At 37.5% G+C, this 20093-nt stretch overlaps 1 protein-coding gene across 1 annotated transcript in view; it reads right to left on the bottom strand.

Annotated features, from left to right (window-relative positions):
• Positions 1-20093, bottom strand: part of LOC134747169 (hemicentin-2-like) — a 40136-nt gene that overhangs the window by 2210 nt on the left and 17833 nt on the right. The window contains exons 24-46 of the mRNA XM_063681749.1: positions 19745-19921; positions 19365-19498; positions 18585-18729; positions 14913-15348; positions 14269-14498; positions 13076-13201; positions 12521-12610; positions 10982-11110; positions 9608-9773; positions 8999-9180; positions 8483-8561; positions 7949-8112; positions 7074-7239; positions 6563-6811; positions 6059-6131; positions 5582-5772; positions 4900-5074; positions 4296-4390; positions 3817-3967; positions 2837-2961; positions 2082-2219; positions 1534-1671; positions 526-635 (exon numbers count right to left, since the gene is read on the bottom strand). Of these exons, the coding sequence (XP_063537819.1) occupies positions 526-635; positions 1534-1671; positions 2082-2219; positions 2837-2961; positions 3817-3967; positions 4296-4390; positions 4900-5074; positions 5582-5772; positions 6059-6131; positions 6563-6811; positions 7074-7239; positions 7949-8112; positions 8483-8561; positions 8999-9180; positions 9608-9773; positions 10982-11110; positions 12521-12610; positions 13076-13201; positions 14269-14498; positions 14913-15348; positions 18585-18729; positions 19365-19498; positions 19745-19921 (3669 nt within the window). The remainder of the gene's footprint in view (positions 1-525; positions 636-1533; positions 1672-2081; positions 2220-2836; positions 2962-3816; positions 3968-4295; positions 4391-4899; positions 5075-5581; positions 5773-6058; positions 6132-6562; positions 6812-7073; positions 7240-7948; positions 8113-8482; positions 8562-8998; positions 9181-9607; positions 9774-10981; positions 11111-12520; positions 12611-13075; positions 13202-14268; positions 14499-14912; positions 15349-18584; positions 18730-19364; positions 19499-19744; positions 19922-20093) is intronic.

A 20093-nucleotide genomic window follows, 5' to 3' on the forward strand; every position in this document is an offset into this window, starting at 1 on the left:
TAGGTACTTACTTATATCTTTATGGTTGGATATTTGAATTTTTGTTTGTTCCTTCATTAGGTAAACAAAAACGCCTTAACGAATTTCAATGAAATGTGGCACACAAATAGGTATACCTAGATCGGAAAAAGACTTAGGTAGGTAACTAGGTATCCCTATCTCGTAATTAATTCCCAATGTGACTGATATGGGATTACAATTTAATACATGTTTATATGCTAAGATCGGGGAAATCTTGAAGAAAGGCCAGGTCAAGAGCACCCTAAACCGGCGAGCGTGTATGAGGAATGTTATGAAAGTGAAGGAAGCGAAAGAGGTATGTCAGGATCGTAGCAAGTGGAAATCCGTGGTCTCTGCCTAACCCTCCGGGATATAGGCGTGATTATATGTATGTATGTATGTATGTATGTATGTATTATATGCTAAGAGATAGAAGGGCAATCTAACGAATTAAATGCGGGCAGAGGCTACTAAGTTAATTGTTACTACTAAAATACTTAAATAGATAAAAGAACATGATGGTACCTTGAACCAATTTACTCTGTCAATCTTTGGCCTGTGTGGAACACTGCATGCAATATTTTCCGTTTTACCTTCTTCTATCATGATCGATAAAAAGCGGTCTACAGGATAATCTGGAACAACCAAAAATTTTAAACGTGTATATTTTTGATTTTTGTATCAACCATAAACGTCTGCGAACATGCTATAATCTTAGAAATAAATTAAAAATGGAAAAAAAATCTTTTTAAAATATCACATAAAGGAATATAGTCAACAGCTAATACAAACACAAACGCAAAGGAGCCTCGTCTGCCAACAAACCACTGTGTGGTTTGGTAGAAGAAAATATGTATTTAGTTGTAAGTAACATCTTTGAATAAACGCTTTTTTTTTTTTTTTTTTGTATACTAAGACGCGTAAAGTTATGAAAAATAATGTATTTTTTAGAAATTTTAAGTGGAAGTGGAAAGTGAGAAAATTTATTCTAAGCTTAATAGCTTCGTTCGCAGATGTTTCTGCTTGATAAAAAAAATATTTAAAAAATCATGTAATCGTAAATTTGAGAATTAAAGTGCTATATGGGTCAAACACATTTTAGAAAAAGGTCACTTCTATGGACAATACAATAAAAGTTAACGAATCTGGACCTACGTACAGGTTTTTGAATAGCGCAGAACTAGATTCACGGGCCAATTCGAACAATGATCTAGATATCCACTAGATATGAATCGGAAACGATAACGAGATATTTAAGAAGGTCATGTCAAATTTGACATTTCCGCGTTTCCGAATCTCCTCTTGAACGATCTCTTTAAGATTTGCTTAAGATATTACTTATACATCCAATGGTCCAATGGATATCTAATGGATATCCCAAAACTTCACAACAATTGGTTTCTCGAATCGAACTGCAAAAGATAACTAGTTGAGAACTAAACTATAACGTATCACTTATCTATTAGATCTCGTATTGTTCTCGTATCTAGGAATTATCACGTTGTTTGACCGTCTAACTGTTTAGCTGCTTACCATTAACAACAACTTGAAACTGTTCAGAAGTAGAACCAAATTTGTTGATAGCTGTGCATGTGTACGTTCCAGCTGCCGAGTCATCGACTTTCTTGATGATTAGACTGCCATCCTTTCCGATGAGGTACCATTGAGTGTCTGTAAGCAAAGAAAATCTATGTAAGAAAGTAAGAGTGAATGGAGTGGAGTCCAAAATAAAACGGCAAGCACCTTTTTTGTGGACAACTAGTTAATTACAATTTGAGTACAGTTTACTTAGGCTTTTGTCATACAGCTTCCAAAAAGTAGAAGTTTCTAACATGCATATGTGTTGACTGTGTTAAGCAAGAAAATCACGTGTCAAAGTCCGTTTATTTCATAATGTCTACAGGAAAGATCTATATAGTTAACGCTAGTTCATACCTCATAATTTTGACCCATCTAACTCTGCACCGATTTAGCAAATAATTGTGTATCACATCAGACATAAAATCCACATAAAAATGTCACTTTCAAACTTTGTTACTTTAAATTCGGAGCATTCAGCTCATAGCTTGTAGACATTTTACCTGAAGAAAGGTTCTTCCCTCCAAAGGTCCAAAGGACCTCAGGTTTTGGGTTGCCGGTGGCATCGCAGGGGACCCTGAGGTACATGTCACCCTTCACGCCGTCATACTGCCTCATCCTGAATAGGATTGAGGGACGAGCTGAAATCAGGGAAAGTGAAAAGAAAAGTAATTACTGCCAAGGTTTTCTTTAAGACGAGTTTCTTTAAGAGTAATCAACCGGTATGAAACCACCTGTTGTTTACCTCTGCTTGTGTTTCTGTTTTCTTTTGTATTGTTTTCTTTTATTGCATACATAGTATTTGTATTGTATTGTAATTACCTTTTTAGGGTTCCGTGCCCAAAGGGTAAAAACGGGACCCTATTACTAAGACACCACTGTCCGTATGTCCGTCTGTCTGTCACCAGGCTAGTGATAGCTAGACAGTTGAAATTTTCACAGATGATATATTTCTGTGGCCGCTATAGCAACAAATAATAAAAAGTACGGAACCCTCGGTGGGCGAGTCTGACTCGCACTTGTCAGGTTTTTTATTATTTCCGAGCTGCCTATATTTCGACGCAGTTACATGCATCTTGTTCACGTGTAACATTCTTGTTATGCTTGATTGCCACCGACGTGGTATAAAAAAAAAACTGAAGATGGGTGAAGGTGGGTTTCAAACGTGGGTATAAGCTACCCTATGGGTAATCCCTGGAGCAAAGTTGGTTACTTCCAAGTGCCAATTCAGCTTAGATGGTCTCTTAAGAAAATTTACCTGTGACTGACACGGTGTAGGTGATATTTTTTGAACCGCCGGCGTTAACGGCAACACAAGTGTACTCGCCGCTCTGCCCGTGGTGGATTCTCGCGAAACGCAAGTCTCCTTCGACGGTATTGTGCCTAAAAATCACACAAATATTTTCACAATCAACGTGTATATAATAGATAAAATTTTCTCTACTGAGCTCGTTCACTTACCTGTACTAACAATGGCATTCTGTTAAACAACAGCCATTATTTCTTTTGAGTGAGCGCGTGGCCTTTGTGCCTGAGGCTCACACACAATGGCCACGCGCTCAGGCACAATGGCCACGCGCTCCCCCAAAAGAAATAATGGCTTTTGTTTAACAGAATGCCATTGTTAGTACAGGTAAGTGAACGAGCTCAGTAGAGAAAATTTTATCTATACAAATTACTTAGAAACAATTAGATGGGTAATTATACTCGAGTAGATTTTTATTTATTATTTATTAAATCAACGATAATGTAATGTTTATAGTTGTTAGTTAGTAGTTTAAAGTAGTGGGACTACTTTTAAAAACACAAATTAAAAGTAGTGTAAGGGCAAAGTCGATATTCAGGTCGAACCATAATACTCACAATCGATATGTGATAACCCCGTAAGAGTGATAAGGATAGATATATGTAAAAACAATAATGTTAGAGTAGGATAGCGCTTTAGAGAATAAAGAACACTTCCAATATGTCGTTGTTTCAATCAGCAAGTCCTTACAGTAGTACGTTGCTGGCCGAGCGGGCTACCAAAGCGAGGTCGTTTAGACAAATTAAATTCTGTTTATTTATTATGGTCGTATTTTTTAGCAAAACTAGTTTTCTGAGTTATCTTGAAAGGTTTTATTTTAACGTTAATTCTTGTGAAATCGTATTTTTCCTAAGAATAACTCGTATTATAAATTATCTTGGCCAGTTTTTTTTTCAAACACTGAAACTTAATTTCTTCTTGAAGTAACTTACGCTATTTTAATGGCGTCAGATGTGTTCGTCTTGCGATAATACCATGTGATGTGGGGCGTGGGAGGTCCACCAGCTTTGCACTCCAAGTTCAGGGACGTACCTTCCTCTTGTTCAATGTGAGTCTTGCCTGGCGACTTTACAGCAACTGGAACTAGAGGAAAAATAAAACCAGTTATTTTATTTCAAGTTTACATTGTCTTATAAAACCAGTATTCTTAACTTTTTAGAAAATCCACAACATAAATGACAATGAGACAAACCAGTTACCCTGACTAAAAATCCAAATCGGTTCATTTCATACGTTTTCAAGAAATCAGGGCAACTAACACTTCAAAATAAACAATATTATATTTTTATGGAATTCTACAGTCAAGACGACAATCGTTTATACAAAAAGCCAATCGCAATTTAAATCGATCCGCGTTTTGGCTAAGCCCCCGGTTGTAATAATCTGCTTTTTACTGTCAGACTGTACTTACCAATAACATCGAGCTCGATGGTGATAGAGTCGCTTCCCCACGTGTTACTCGCTTGACATGCGTAGTATCCGGCATCTGATAGCATAGCTGAAAACCTACGTAAAAGACACTTGCTTAGATCAGGATTAATTTTTAAGATACTTATACTTATCTGGAAAAAAATCTTAAAACCTTATTTCTCTTATACATGAATCAAGCATTATAATTGCGAAAATCTTAATAAAATTTCACAAATAAAACAATGAAAACGGATTATATTCGAACGCTGTAAAGGGTTCGAAACGTCGGGGTGTATTATAAATATAATATCATCATTCGCTTGCCCTTATCCCATTCATTTGGGGTCGGCGCAGCATGTCTTTTTCTTCCATACCTCTCTCTCGCCCGTCATCTTCGTTTGTATCATCTCTCACACAGTCCATCCACCTTTTCCTCGGTAAAAAATATAATATATAAATATAATATACGCGATATAATCCGTTTTCATAGTTTTATTTTATGAGTAACTATCGCGGTGACCGAAGACAATATTAAAATTTCACAACTTGTTATGTCGGCTGTACACACTGGTCGAGATACCCCAAGATAGGCGAAAAACACCTACCCAAGACTTCCATTGGCATAGAAAGTATGTCTCGTTTTATCATAAAGGCGCCGTCCGTTGTGAGTCCAGACCACGCTGGGCTTGGGTAGTCCATCGGCTGCACAATCAAGGGTCACAGGCGTCCCTTCGAGCACGGTCACTCTCGTCTCCATATCTTCCGAGATATCGGGGGAGTCTGAAAAATAAAATCATTAACGGATTTTATTGTAAAAACCCTCCTCCTATTTCAAAGCCATATTTGATTTCCAGGTAAAGAAGGAATGACACCTGGAGACCAGCAGTACTCGGAGACGACAGCAGTACTCCATATTTGCTATAGGTATGTTCGCTTAAATTAATGAAACTGATCATTGCATATCCGTTTTAAATACAAGATAGACATTCCAGTGGGTTCTACTGTCCATTTTATTTTAAAACTCGCTGTTTAGTAAGTATTCAAACCAAATTCAAACTTGCTTGCTATGCTAACTCATGTGAAGTAGCGCGGTTACTGGCCGGTGACCCAAAAAAGGTGTCAAAAAACAATTAATGCCAAAAGTCTTTAGTGTCATTCGAATTGCAAAAGGATCAGCACAAATATATAAGTAATTATTCAGTAAAGATCTTATTAAAAGTGTTCCCTAATTAGTAGGTTTCAGTTAAAATATGATAGGAAATAATTATGCACTACATCTGTACTTACACTCAACAATCAATTCAATGCCATAATAATCCACTCCCATTGCATTCTTTGCCTTGCAACTGTACGTGCCGGCGTCAGAAATCTGAATGTAGTCCAAATGTAACGTGTCCGAGGTTTCGTTTAGGGCGATGTCTTCGTCGGCGTTTTTGAACGACCAGCTGAGGGTTGCGTTGGGTATAGCTTCGATAAGCCTAAAACAATGATTTTATAAAAAATGGATTTCTAAACAAATCGCAGTAAGGTTGATGGGGCAAGACAAACATTTAGACGATATAAACACTCTCACAGGCAATCACGTACTGTTTCTCTCGCCCCGAGCAAAATAAACTGTGTTTTCTCTTACATCATAATTACCTGATTAGTTTTCATTTCACCGATAGATTAAGGGCTATCGGTGCCAACTAGGTATTTTTTTTAAAGTAAAAGGAATATCCAGAATTTTGAAACTGTGTTTTTAATTGTATACTTAAACCTCACCTGCACCGAAAGGTCACTTCGGTTTCTGCTCTAGCGTTAATTGTGTGAACACTCTTGTCGATTTTTGGCGGCCCTGAAAATAGAAGAGAAATTTTGCTATTACCTGTTTGTGATTACCGCTACATTTTTTCTTTTTGCTTGGCGCATGTCATGTCATTTTGGTAAAGCCCCTTGGGCACTAGGGTCCTTGATCTATCATCAAGGGAAATCTATTTTTCAGTTTGTTTTACAAGTAAAAATAAATAATCAACAATTGTAAATCAATGTCTACAATATCAAGTCAATGAATATTATTATTATTAAGAGATGCAAGACAAATGCGATTTTGATTTGTCGAAATAAATATGCAAAATACAATGGAATGGAATTATAGGTGGTTGCATTATATAACTCAATTTCAGTGTACCTACAGTTACAGCTCTATAAGATATTCGTTGTAAAGTACAAAAAGTTCATGAATTGAAAGCTGAGAAAACGGGAAATTAACGCATTTTAATAACTTACCAACACCACTTATATCCACATTCAAAAGCTTCACAACCTTCTTCACCTCATTCTTGACCACGCAAAAGTAGTTGCCGGCCAAGTTTGGTTCCATAGATTTGACGGTGATGATGGAACCATCGGCAGACATATTGTAGTTGTCGTCAGGTTTGAGGAGTTTCCGACCTTTGTACCAAGTCACTGTGGCTGGGGGGTGGGCTAGGACTTCGCAGGTTATGTTGCCTGGCTTCTGGTATTCGATGGTTGTGTCTAAAACAGACATTGAGTCATCATTCTTCTAGTTTGTCCAATTTGTATCAGGGTAATATCAAACGAGACACAATTTTTTTAGGTTGTCAGTTTTTGAGAAACCAAATACGATCTCTGGACTTTTTGTAAGAAAGATAATGCCAAAGATATTCAGCACTTTTAAACTAAAGTTTTATCTTTTTACTGGTTATTAACTTTAAGTATCGTGAATTTACGATACTTAATTGTGATCCAGAGAGATCAAGATCTCCAATAGTTTTACCTTCAGCCTTAACTTCAATGAAATCCTTTACTTCAGTAAGAACGGTGACATTTTGCACGCCGTCGCCTGCCGCGTTGGTTGCTTGACAACTGTACGTGCCCTTCTTTTCCACTTTAGGTATCTCCAGCACACTCACGTAGTCGTAGGGGAGCTCAACGATTGAGGCCTGAAATAAAAATAAAGATAAAAGATAATTTATTTACACAACATATTCCGCACTTCAACAGTTTGTTGCGTGTGCTGGCCGAGAGGCTAGACTGCCCGTTCCAACACCACTGGATGCTGTTGCATGTACAGCGGTAGTGTTTGGAATGTGGCAGTCTTCATTATCTAAATAATTAAATCCTATGTATATTTTTATTTCTTATTTAATGTGTCTTTACTAACATTAGCATATTAAGATTAATTCAATTGTATTACTAACAAATAATATGGGCTTTTGTCTGAAAATAAACATTGAAATTGAAATTCCAAATCATCATACAGAGCTGGTTCCTACACTAGGCCTTGCGTGTATGTAATAAAAACAACCGATTGACGTTCGACGCAAGAAAACCACCAAGAATAGATCAAGAGTACCATGTCAGTTGATCACTAGTCAGTTGAGCAAATTTGTTGTACTACATCATAAAATTCAAACTGTGGTCCAAGTATTTTTCCTACTTTGTTAGGTATAGTTCTTACAGACCTTTTCCTCCATTTTAATTTAGATACATAATAAGTATGCTTATATGTAATGATGATCAGAAGCATGGTTAATACTGTAAGCGTCCTCGCTCGCTGGTGGACACTACAAGTGTACCTACTGAAATTAATACCACAGTTTAAAAGGTCTATACTTATTTGCTATGTAATTCTAGGTTTTGCATAAATACCTTCTCATACTCCAGCTTAGCAGAGGTGTCATCAGATTGCCAAATAATGTCAACTTTTGGATATCCTTTAACTTTGCACTTCAGTTTCAACGGTTTGAAAAATGCTGCGTTGATTGTTGGTCCTCCTTCAATTGTTACTTCGGGAGCTTTCTCGTTGGGCTGATCTGCAATTAGATTCAATTTACTTTAGAAATTATGTTAAATAATAAAATTTGTATGATACGCTATAAATGGGTCTGAGAATATGTCTGCGGTTACGTCTAATTGCCACGACTCTTTTTATACATTTCGTAAGGGCCACGGCAATGAGACCGCAGACATATTTTTTGAGAATGCTCGAATGAAATGCTGGACGCATGCGACCGGCGGCGCCGAAAGAGGCAAATTAAGACCATTCATTGCGCTCGTCCTTCAAATGCTCGCTCGTATATTTATAAATCTCTAGTTTTCTTATATGACAGGAACCAAAGTTCTTTGTTTTTAGTAACAGACTCGTGAAAATTAGGTAGGTGTAGGTAGCTGATGTATACTTACCGATGACGAACTGAGGTTTGATTGGCGTTAAGCTGTACCTCGTTATATTGCTATTTTTCCTAGTGTCGTAACCATTTATCTGAAAAAAGATTTAAAAACCCAAGTTCATAAAATCCTAAGTTTCAAATTTCCTAACTTCCATATCTCACTTCTATGGTAAATTCCACCCCACTCTTTATCACTCAAATCGTGATAAAAACTGTCCTATGTTCTTTCCCGGGACTCAATCGATCGCTATACTAGTACTACATTTCAATCGCAATAACTTCAGCGATTTAAGCTTGAATAGGTGACAAACGATAATAGTTTTTGGGATTATACCATAAGGTGCTACGTGTTGGACCGGCAATCAAAATACGTGGGTACGAATCCCAGGTTGGCCAGAGTGGATCATCGTTAATTTTTTCATTGTGATTGAAATATGTATATACAATTTGTAGGTGCTCCACACCTTGTTTGCGACGTTTAACCCAAAAAGGAAAAGTAAATAGGAAAGATATTGTAGGTTCCACTTACCGCTAACTTAAACGTGTCCTTCGGCGTTTCGACGGGCTCCGTCGTGTAGAACTGCTCATCTTTGTTGACGAGTGTAAGTGGTTCCTGCAGGAGTACAGTGTCGTCCATACCGAGGATCTGCACGTTGACCAGCTTCACGTGTGGGGCGTCAAGCACTTTTATGGCTACGTAGGACTTTGCATCTGTAGAAAACAGTGTTGGCAAAATGTGTCGACGCCAAAGACGACAACAAATAGATACACTATTATAATCTGGTGCGAGTCTAGTGATAACTAGATGCGAGAAGGAGCAAGGGTGGTGAACCTGGATATGTTGGAAGTGCACTGCAACCTCGACCAAGACACGGACATGTGCTGATGCTGGTCCTTTTTACTTGCACCCTTAATTTCCAGGTTTTCTGTTGGTATTGTCTTGTTAGTCAAGAAGTCTTAGATGTAAAGAGCTTAATTTACCTTGTTTACTTTGAGAATATTTATTTTGACGACTTAGCAGTGACAATGTATTAATAGTATAATAATTGGCCGGCGACTTTTCGTGATTGCAAGTTGCCACCTAAGACTGCTGCAAAACTACATCTTTGTATTCAAGGATGCTTTAAACATCTGTTACCTGGTACGGGTCTACTGACAGTCTCCTCAATGCTAGCAGGAGCGATGGTGGAGAACCCATGTCGGAAGTGCACTGAACTCGACGCTGAGACGACCACATGCGTGTTGCTGATGCTACCGGTTTGCACCCTGTACACGCCTGATTTCACGTCGGGGACTTTCACTATCTGTTTGAAAAAATACGTCACTCGTATATGAAAGAAACAAAAGCTGTGTACTCTTTGGCAGATAGTTATAGACAATGCAGCTATCATTCTGGTTGCGACTGAACGTTTCTTATGTAATTTTGATTGAGCTCTATCCCCCAAATGGTGGACATTTATTTTACCAGTTTTTATTAGAAACTGAAACCTGTACGGATAATCGATGTACATCACCTATTGCCGTCGACAAGACATCAGTCCAGTACTATTTTAGTGTGAGATTGATATGGACGAATATCTACTGTGATGGGACCATATTGCCCATAATTTATTAGCCTGTTTATTTAAAATTTACACTTCAATAATAATTAAGTAACTAAATTTTTTTTATTAACCCCTAAACTCTTTTTTTATCCCCTTTACCGAGAACGAAATAAAATTAAATGCCAAGTTGAAATATGTAGTTATTTGATAGGGGCAATTTGTTAACCACACCCACATTTGTTGCTGAGCGACCAAATGGGGTTTTAATTGATTGATTGCTTTTTAGACCCACAACGTACGGAATGCATACCAGGCCACCAATTGTACCAATTGAGTTGCAAGGATGCAGTTGCATAGAAACATAAACTATGCTTATCAATTTAATCTTACGGCTGGCCCACAAACTTGGTTCCATAAGGAAACATTATTCTACTAAACGTTTTTTGAAGTAGCCTTTTCGGCCTATGTTTCGACCGTTTGACACAAATATTACTAAGTTTGTACATATTTTTTTAAATAAAAAGAGTTCAGCTAAAAGTTCAAAAATAGTCAACGCACCAGCGACTTACGACACATATGGGTTTACAAACACGAGCTACTGCCTAGCGGTTATCTAGGTATGAACTTTTGTATGAAATTACATTTCATATTTACCATTTACTTTTCCGTGAAGAAAATCGGTTTTCCCTCTGATTTGGAAGGACTATGCTAAGAAAGGGAAAGAGCTCATTTTTTTAAACTAAATTTTTCCCTTCGATGGGCGCAATTTTACATGTAAAGGCGTGTTGGTGGATGACTGGGAGTTGTCGAGGAAGAAGAGGAACGTCAAACCAAACCATTCGGTCAAGTCACAAGACAGTGTATGGTTGCGTTCAGAAACAAGGCGCAAAGCACGCAAACATAGCAATAGCTAGTTTTTGTTGCATCTTTAATATTTAAGCTTTGGCTTTTGAGTGTTAGTGCCTTACCGTTATAGCTGGGAGTTTTGTGATGTTCGTAGTATGTGCTTCAATGCCGCCTGGATCGGACACGCCTAGTCGCGCATTCTCGCCAGACACTGCGATCACAATGTCCTTTATGTCTTCATCTACTTTAACCTGAATAACATAAGAACAGTATTACATCTTTGTTAGTTCTGTTTTTTTTTCGCATGTATCCTTTTAGGTATTAGTTCTTTGACAGATAAACAAACAAATTTCATTATCGGTTGCGTTTGAAAAAACGGTTTGACATACGCGTAACATTTTTTCAAAGTCAACACTTGTTACGATCGTTTCAAGTGGAGTGTAAAGATAGTGTTAAGTGAAAGGTATCATTTGGATGGAGACTGCAGCAGCGTTGCAGTTCTAGAAGCTCACTGTCAATCGACACACTGCCACTGTCACTGCGACAGCAATTCAGCAGCGATAACGACGACAACACAACCTTTTTTTTAATAGCCTATATTAGGTCCCACTGCTAGGCAAAATACCTCCCCTGTCTTCCGCCACTCGTCACGGCTTTGTGCATGCTGCCGCCGGTCGCTACAAAAAGAGTCCAGTAGGCCTAGCCAAGTGCCTGTATCTCTCTATCACTCTTCCATATTAGTGTGACAGTGACAGTTGCGTTTCGTTTGCTACGTAGCGTTAGCGGATGGCATGTTGTCTACGGGGCCAGGTCGTCTTGCCAATCGCCATCTCCTTTTTGGCCTAACGCAACGCTTTTGGACAACGCAACTAATCATGGAAATTATTAAATGTTATAAACTAAGATATACAGATTTCGAGCGCCATACCTGCAAAATGGGCTTTTCTTTCTATATTTTGTAACAATTGTCTAAATGTAAGCAATGACTTATGTCCAGCAACATGGGTAATAATTAGTAAAGAAAAAGCTTTGAAATTTTTACAACGTTAACATTTTAGTTTAAAAACTAGAAACGCAGATCAAATAACTTCAATCAATTGTTTTTTGTAAGCTGTATCTTTTACTGAGGTGTGCCAATACAGAGTATTTTATCTATCTATATATAACTTAAATTTCACGTACAATATTGAAGTAATGACCGAATGAGTTCCATATTCGATAATAAGTTAAGAGGTTATCTCTTAATTGGTTTATCGTTATTTAGAAACAGTTGGGCTGATAATTTCTTCACCCACTTCTCGCGCCTGCCATCTTTTGGGATAAATACTAGTAGCGTAGAGATAAACGTTACTAAATATAATAATGTATCTTTTTCTACTCCAGCATTCTTATTTGTAGATTAAATACGATCTTGATATTCGTGACTATGTTATAACTGTTTTATCTACTCGTCAACTGTAATCGTTGAATTAAGACTTCGTATACCAAACTGAAATCGCATACTTTTCACTTAGCACGGTACTCGACGGAAAAGCTCTCCATTATATCACGATTGTATAAAATACTATTTTGGAAAATTACCATATAGTATTTTATGGAATAAAAGAATAAGATGAATGAATAGAAGAGTAAGAATGGATGTGTAAAATTTGTTTACTTACATCAAATGAACCTAATTGCCGAGCAGGCAACGTTTTACTCAGTATAACGTTTTTTCGACTCCCAACAGTTTCCTCCACATATTTTAATATCTGAAAACATCAAAACAACAGTAGTATTACTCGTATTGTTATCAAATTTGTTCTAATCAGAGGGCCTACCGCGAACATCGAAGTTCGCAAATTGCGGGCATCTTTCTCTGTCACTCTAGTTACGCCTAAATTGGAGTAAAAGAGAAAGATGCGCGTAATTTGCGAACTACGGTATTTGTGGTAGGCCCACAGACTAGTAAACAAAGAAGACTGACAAACCCCATACAACGTCTCGAGAATTCTCACTGTTGTCTACAACAGTGAGAATAAAAAAAAAAAAAATTAATGGTATCTATACCATTAAATATTATTTTTAGATTTTAGTTGTTTGCGTATCAAAACTGCCACCCCTCGCTATGTATACTTGATTGACTGCAGGTTATAATCACAAAAGTAGATTTAAAGTATAAATAAAGCATTTAGAAAAGGTTTAAAAGTTTGTGGTAAATATATTGTTTTACTAACCTCTCCGATTTCGTTCTTTTTCAAATGGAATACTTGTCCATTCGTAGCTTTCGCAAGATCTTGGTACACTAGATAGTTTTGGCTGATCGTGTCGTTCTCACAAACCCCAGTCAGAAGAAATACAATCTAGAAATAAGAAAGAGTTATAAATATCTTGAAGTTGGTGACTACGTATTTTGAGAAAATTGTGCATTTTAAATCGTAGAAGAACCGATACAAGAAGTGCAACTGGCGGTTATCAGTAAAGAGGTAGATAGTCCCTATTTACAGCAAAGTAGCAATTGCTATTGCCTTTCATATGTATTATCAAAGATTCGTGGATTCTATTTGATGTGTAAAGTGTAAGATAAATTCGTGCTGCTGCCTTTCCTTTCACTGAGGTAGAGATGAGAGGAAAAAACGTGCCGGAATCAACCAAGCATTGGTTCCCTTCTTTGTTCCGCTGGATTACAACCAAGGCTATTGACTGATTCCCGCACGTCTCCTTTCATCTTAGCCTCAGTGGAAAGGCAGCCCTAGAATTCGACAGCTTTTGTAGATGTAATGTACATATGCTGTACATTATGCAGTAACTGGTTGTCAAAAGTTGGCGTTTGAAATTTCTGTTAGCACTAAATAAAGGTATATAGCACCGTATAGCACCATCTTCAGCTGTCAAACTCAGATTACTACAGATTACAGATTATAAGATCATAGAATCTTTGGTATTATACTCAATACAAGTTCTATAGTTGCGGAAAATCTTGTTTAAAAAACTCAAATAGTGTTGAAACTCTGTCATCGTCAGAATCAGAATCAGAATCAGAATTGGTTTATTTTTATAGTTATCGGTTACATTTTGTGTCCTGGCTCCCGTTCGAGTCTCAGAGGTGTATGCTTGCTTAAGTCTAGGTAAGATCAGTGCAAGTGTGGTTTATTTGATTTATGTTAGTCACTTTATATAAAGACAACAATCATTGAACGTTCTTTGTTGTGTTCTTAATAACAATAATAACTACTTAAAACTAACTTACAATCTATCTGTCATCGTCGTCTGCCTTGTTCGGCTGTCTGTCGTGAACTGGTCTGATTTTGTCTACGTGATTGTTATGTCTGATTTTGAATTTATATGTCGTTCCAAATATGTATGTCAGTCAGTCGGTCTCGTCAGGTCGGCACGGAGGTCGGAAGCCACAAGTGTTTTAAAAAATTACCTGAACTCCTTTCTTCTGGCTAAGTGCTTCAACTTTTGCAAAATTCGTATAGTCTTCTGCGGAGGCATCAGTAAAAACGTACAGAAGAGAGCCGTCTTTGCTCTCATTTAGTGCCAGTTCGATTCCCGTCAGAGACTTTTCAGGGCAAAAGCCGCCTCCGCCTGTGTTGATATTGCCTATTTCTTTTTTAAAAGCTGTCTTGTCTTTGGTTTTTGTTACCAGTTTAGGTTCTGTAACAAAAGGCACGCTTTGAAGCATAATCAATCCAATAGAACAAAACAAGATGTAAAAAAAATTAAACACACACATATTATAGGGGTAATATATTATTTTACGCTTTTATAACTCGGCTTTTTAAAGTAAATTTTTGAGATTGTACATAGAAAAGGCCTTGAATCGTCCATGTTTCAATGGTTCCGTACGCCTCGACACGGACCTGGACCGTTTTAGCGTGAGTCATCCTTAAAGCTTAACGTCTCGTCTGTGTATGATAAGGATCCTGACCGATTTTTCATATTTGCATATTTGTTGAGCACGTTTTTTTTTCACTTTATTCGGAGCGACCGAGGTTTGAACTCACAATTTTTGATCACCAACACATATGAAAGGTTAAACCAAATATCATAAAAAAACAGCCAACTCACCATTTGCAAATGTCACCAAAACAAATTCTTCAATCGGCGAAGAGCTCGAATTACTCACTGTATCTAAAATTGCATCTACAGCATTACTCACTTCTTTAATGTCATCACTCATCGACGCAGTGGCATCAATGACAAAAGTCAAACTACTTTTTACATCACTAGAACTGACTGTAGTGACTGTTCCTAAAAGGAACAGGGCGAGAAAACACTGTAGTTCCATTTTTAAATAATTCTCATCATACGACCGCTTCGAAACGTTTACAAGTTGTAATTGGTCGTTATCATTTGGCAGCTCTCGTAAGTTGATATCAATTCTGGCGCTCAATGAACACGGATCTACAGGGTGGGCACACACTATCCTTGCAATAAATCTTACAAAAAACCTACGCAAATGTAATTTGTTTTTATTTTTGGTGCATGATAGAAAATACCCTCGAAATTACTTTTTTCTTTAAGTCAAATGCAATCTGGAGGAAAAAAGCAGCGTTCAAACGTTCCGATTTTTTGTTTATGGATTTTTAACACAAAATGGCCATATATTTTTATATTTCCAAAGGTATAATCTTATTATAAAAGTTACGCATTACGATATGGTAGCATTCGTGGCACTAAATAAGCTAAATATAGTACAGCTATATTTTTGTGTATCACTTTTTTTAGACGGAAAGCATTCGCCTGTTTAATTTTGCTTGCGTTCAGAGTCCACCCTGTGTATCTAAATAAACGGCCCAAACGCACTTAGTTCGCATGTCAAAGATTATTCTGCATTCTTCATTCATAAATATTATATAATATTGAGAATCTTATAAAACGCATTAGTTATGTCTGCCTCTAAAACATTTTATTGCACCAACATATATATACGATGGGACGGGACCCGAACACTTGGATTTTATGTGATGTCTTCTTTAGATAGGTAATTATGGTGAGATGTATTAACGTCATGTATATAATTTTGGTGGAGTTCTTATTATAAATATTTAATTTTTTTTTATACCACGACGGTGGCAAACAAGCATACGGCCCGCCTGATGGTAAGCAGTCACCGTAGCCTATAGACGCCTGCAATACCAGATATATTACATCTTTTTTTAATTTTTTTTATGCATATTACATGCGCGTTGCCGACCCTTTAAAAACCTGTACACTGTTGAAGAACCCCATACTGTAGCCCCTCGGGAAAACCTCGGCAGGGAGCTCATTCCACAGCCGAAGCGTACGCGGGAGGAAATTCCTCTTAAACCGCACAGTACGCGAATATGTAAACTAACACTGAAAATTCGATTAACACTGAAAAATCCCCAAGTCTGCATTATTTTTAAAGTATTAATTTGCGTACAGCTATCTTAAATCTATTTAAAGTTCTAACGCCTATATAAAGACCTAGTTGGTCTATGTCAAAGGTCAAACACAGGACGGAAGTTTTCACTAAATTTCGTCATTTCTAATGCAGAGTAAAAATAGGCCGAGTAGAATATACTCGTAAAACTAAATAGATACGCATAGGGGTCAAGCGACCTCGCTGATACGAGAAAAAAGTATTCTAACAAAAATTGTAAATACTTTGCTGTTGCTAGAACATAATTCTTTATCTGCTACTACCTACTCTTGTATCTGCAGGTGGTATTATTAGAGCCTACTGTACCTCTCTTTATACCTGCAGCTTGTGGGCTAATTATTCGCAAAGATCGATCAGCGCCCTTCGGGTACAGTTCAACAACGCCTTCAGGGTGCTGTTGCGTCTGCCTCGCTTCTGCAGCGCGTCAGGCATGTTCGCGGACGCGCAGGTAGACGGTTTCTTTGCCACAATAAGAAAGCGCGCCGCCGCGACGCGTCGCAGAGTGCTTGGCAGTAGCAACAGTATCCTGTGTGATAGCGGGTAGGCTCGATAGTCGCTATATGCAGCACTGGTCGAGCCTGCATCGTTCCCTAGCTAAGTATGTATTGTAGTTGTAGATATCTAGTAAGTTAAGTAATAATTAATTGTATCTAACATAGTAAAACTTCCTGCATGTTCGACTAACCTGTTATGGATTTCTGTGGTCCGAAATAAATGATTTTTATTTTATTTTATTTTATTTTTATTTATTTTTTAAGGCAAGAAGACCCTTTACGAGATGTGAACTTAACTACCTAATTATTATATTTCTGATAAATTAAATGCCTCTTTCCCCTCAGGCCCCTTTCTTTGAAGAAGAACTTTCAGTATTACCTATATGTACAGTCAAGTGTAAAAATATTGGTGCACACATCATACTCAATTTTTTTTGTTAGGTACCTAAAATACTACGAGATAAATGGTTAATTTAGGCATAACATTTTCGACGCCGCATCAACCACAAAAGCTGTCACTCATACGTCACGTCACTGAAGTGTCAAAACTGAAATTGAACTTTATGCACGTAGGTCTATGTTGCTCTGTGGTCAGTGACAGATTAATCCGTCTTTGGCGTTGGACCTGCGGTTCGGATATATCCGTCGTTGGCGTCGAAATGGTTAAAAAAAGAATGTTTACGCTTCGGATATAGCTAACCTTGATCTTGCGTAAACTCTTCATTTAGTTATCTTGATTCCGAATCCATATACTCGTAGGTAACATAGGAATACTAAGATAATATGAAATATATCGTAGTTAATGTGTAAAGTAAAATCTAGGTTTCAGAATTTTTTAATTATAATTACAAGGAGCTATACATACATATAAGTATTAACAATATTAATAATCATACTGACAAAGTGCTATAATAAAATGTTGAAAGCATATTTTTGGTACGGTGAAACGGCCAAGCCACATATTTTGACTAGTGTAGTTTTTGTGAAGTTAGGGCTTGTAGAGTTAGAAGCTTGGCTTTACATGAGATCTGATAACTTTTTGACAGGTACGAGCCTTACTTGGCAACATTTTACATGAAAATGTTTTTGGTGAGATTTTAGATTACTATTTTCAATTAAACAAATCTTAGTTTACTTTCTTTTTATTAGCACACTTACGTAACTACGTCGAAAATTTAAAGGGCCATTATGTACCTACTGTAAAACGTTGTACGATACACGTGCGAATAGGTAATTCGCAACTCGTTGCGAATTTTCTATTTTTCGCACTTGTATCGTAAATAACTAACACCACAATAACATACACAAGTATGTCCTAAACTAAAGCACACATTATAGATAGCTGCCTTACAGAAATTAGTGTTCACTTCCTACTTCCAGTAACTCAACACCTAGTATATAAATACATACTTATCACAAATCCATCAAAATGTTTTAATCGCAATCCGTCCCTGTCTTTACCTGGTTCGTGCATAATTTTAAATGGCACCTGCGTGCGGGGTAGTCCAACGCTAAAAAAACCAGTGTAAGTGAGCTCTCCGATAACGCGCCTTTGTTACGCACATCGATGACACATTTTAGACTGGTTCAGTAGCGTTCGACTTGCCGGCACTCAGTAACCGCAAAGACCACACAGCTATGGAATATGTTTTCCCATTAGTTCATTTTAAACCTTATTGCAATCTTCATAGAGTGGTAATTCAATAACCGGTTAAAACGGCCCTACCATTTTTTTATGCTAGTAAGTAGCACTTGCGGTTACACTTAACAATAGATAAAGGATAAGCCGAAAGGGGACTGTTTGAAATCTAAACACTATATAAGGAACGTCTATCCAGCGTGTAAATAATGATCATCAGGCAGATCGGACAACTCCAGCAGCAAATTCTTGAAGTCAGGGAACACGCCTTGGTATCTGAACGCGTGCTCGAAGTCAGCTAGGCTGCAGCAGTACGTGAATCCGTGGTGTACGTTGCGCCAGTGTCTGAAAATAGAACATGTTATAAGTTCTTACAAAAAAAAAAACGCCCAGGTAGAGGGTTCCGTACAAATTTAACAATTTTTTTACAAATTTACAGTTTTCAGATGGTCTCTGTATTCGTAGTGTAAGACGATATTACTTGCCAAATTTCATAGTTCTAGGTCAACGGGAAGTACCCTATCAATTTTGATTCCCTTGAGAGTGTGGAAATATACGTTTTCATCACACTTGCACCAACAGTCCATTTACGAAAGACTGATTAAATATAAATATACGCTAATTACTATAGGTGTGCCTGTAATAGTTGAATAGTTCCCTCAATCTCTCCAGAATTTCTTCATCAGATCCTGACCTAATGAGCCAACTGTGATGTACCTTTTAAAGCACAAAAAAGAATTTTCCAAATCGATCCAGACGTCTTCAAGAAATCGGGTTAATATACATAAAGAAATCCAAAGATCCCGGCAAATTGAAGACCTGTTCAGAAGCTAAGCCAAGTGACTAACGTTTACAGTAGCTTCAATCTAAACTTAAATAATGCATGGAAATTATGAAATCACTATTTGATGCATCTGTCTGGTCTGTTGGGGTTTATCGATAACCAATCGTCATCTTGTCTAGGTCCCTCCATTCCTTACCTGTACTGCATCCATTCGGCATTTTTGCAAACATCATTGCATAGCTGGTAGCTACGTGCCTCCGCCAGCTTCAAATCGGGCACGTTCACTTGAACGATGACCAAAGAAGTCTTGGTGGTCGGGTCTTGGACTATCTGGTGTGCAGAAAAAATATTATATTATGTTATTGTTTATCAAGACGATCCAGAACAAATACGTTTTAAAATCTTGATAAGACCTGTTTTCTTAGTAGCCACCAATAATAGTAGAGCAAACAAAATAAGTTAATCGCATCATACTCAATTAACCAAAGAGAATAAGTAACATAAAAAAACAACTTCCTCTTCTCTCTTCCTCTATATTATAAATCTATAATAAGTACTTCCTTTTCTCTTGCTTACCTTCCACAAGTACCTCGGAACCTGTATATCCTTTTCCCTGCTATGAAGAACCACATTCTTCTGCCTCGAGTACGCGTCAGGCAGCTCAAGGTCATTAGCTGTTCCGGTGAATACTTGAAGTGTCCGGTCCGAAGACGTTACCAAATTCCTGACACGGCGCTCTACTTCCTCCCAATTCTGTACAATAAAAGCTAGTCAGAGACTTGTGCCACATAATAAATAATAGTACTAGGTACAGAAGGTTCACTCTCTAACAAAACAACAAACAACCAGAACAAAACGTTTTGGCAGAACAAAACGGATCTATTACGAGAGATACAAGCGCAAGCGCGAGCAGGCGTTCGTTCCG

This window comes from Cydia strobilella, chromosome 14 (assembly GCF_947568885.1).
Source record: "Cydia strobilella chromosome 14, ilCydStro3.1, whole genome shotgun sequence".
Taxonomy (NCBI): Eukaryota; Metazoa; Arthropoda; class Insecta; order Lepidoptera; family Tortricidae; genus Cydia; species Cydia strobilella.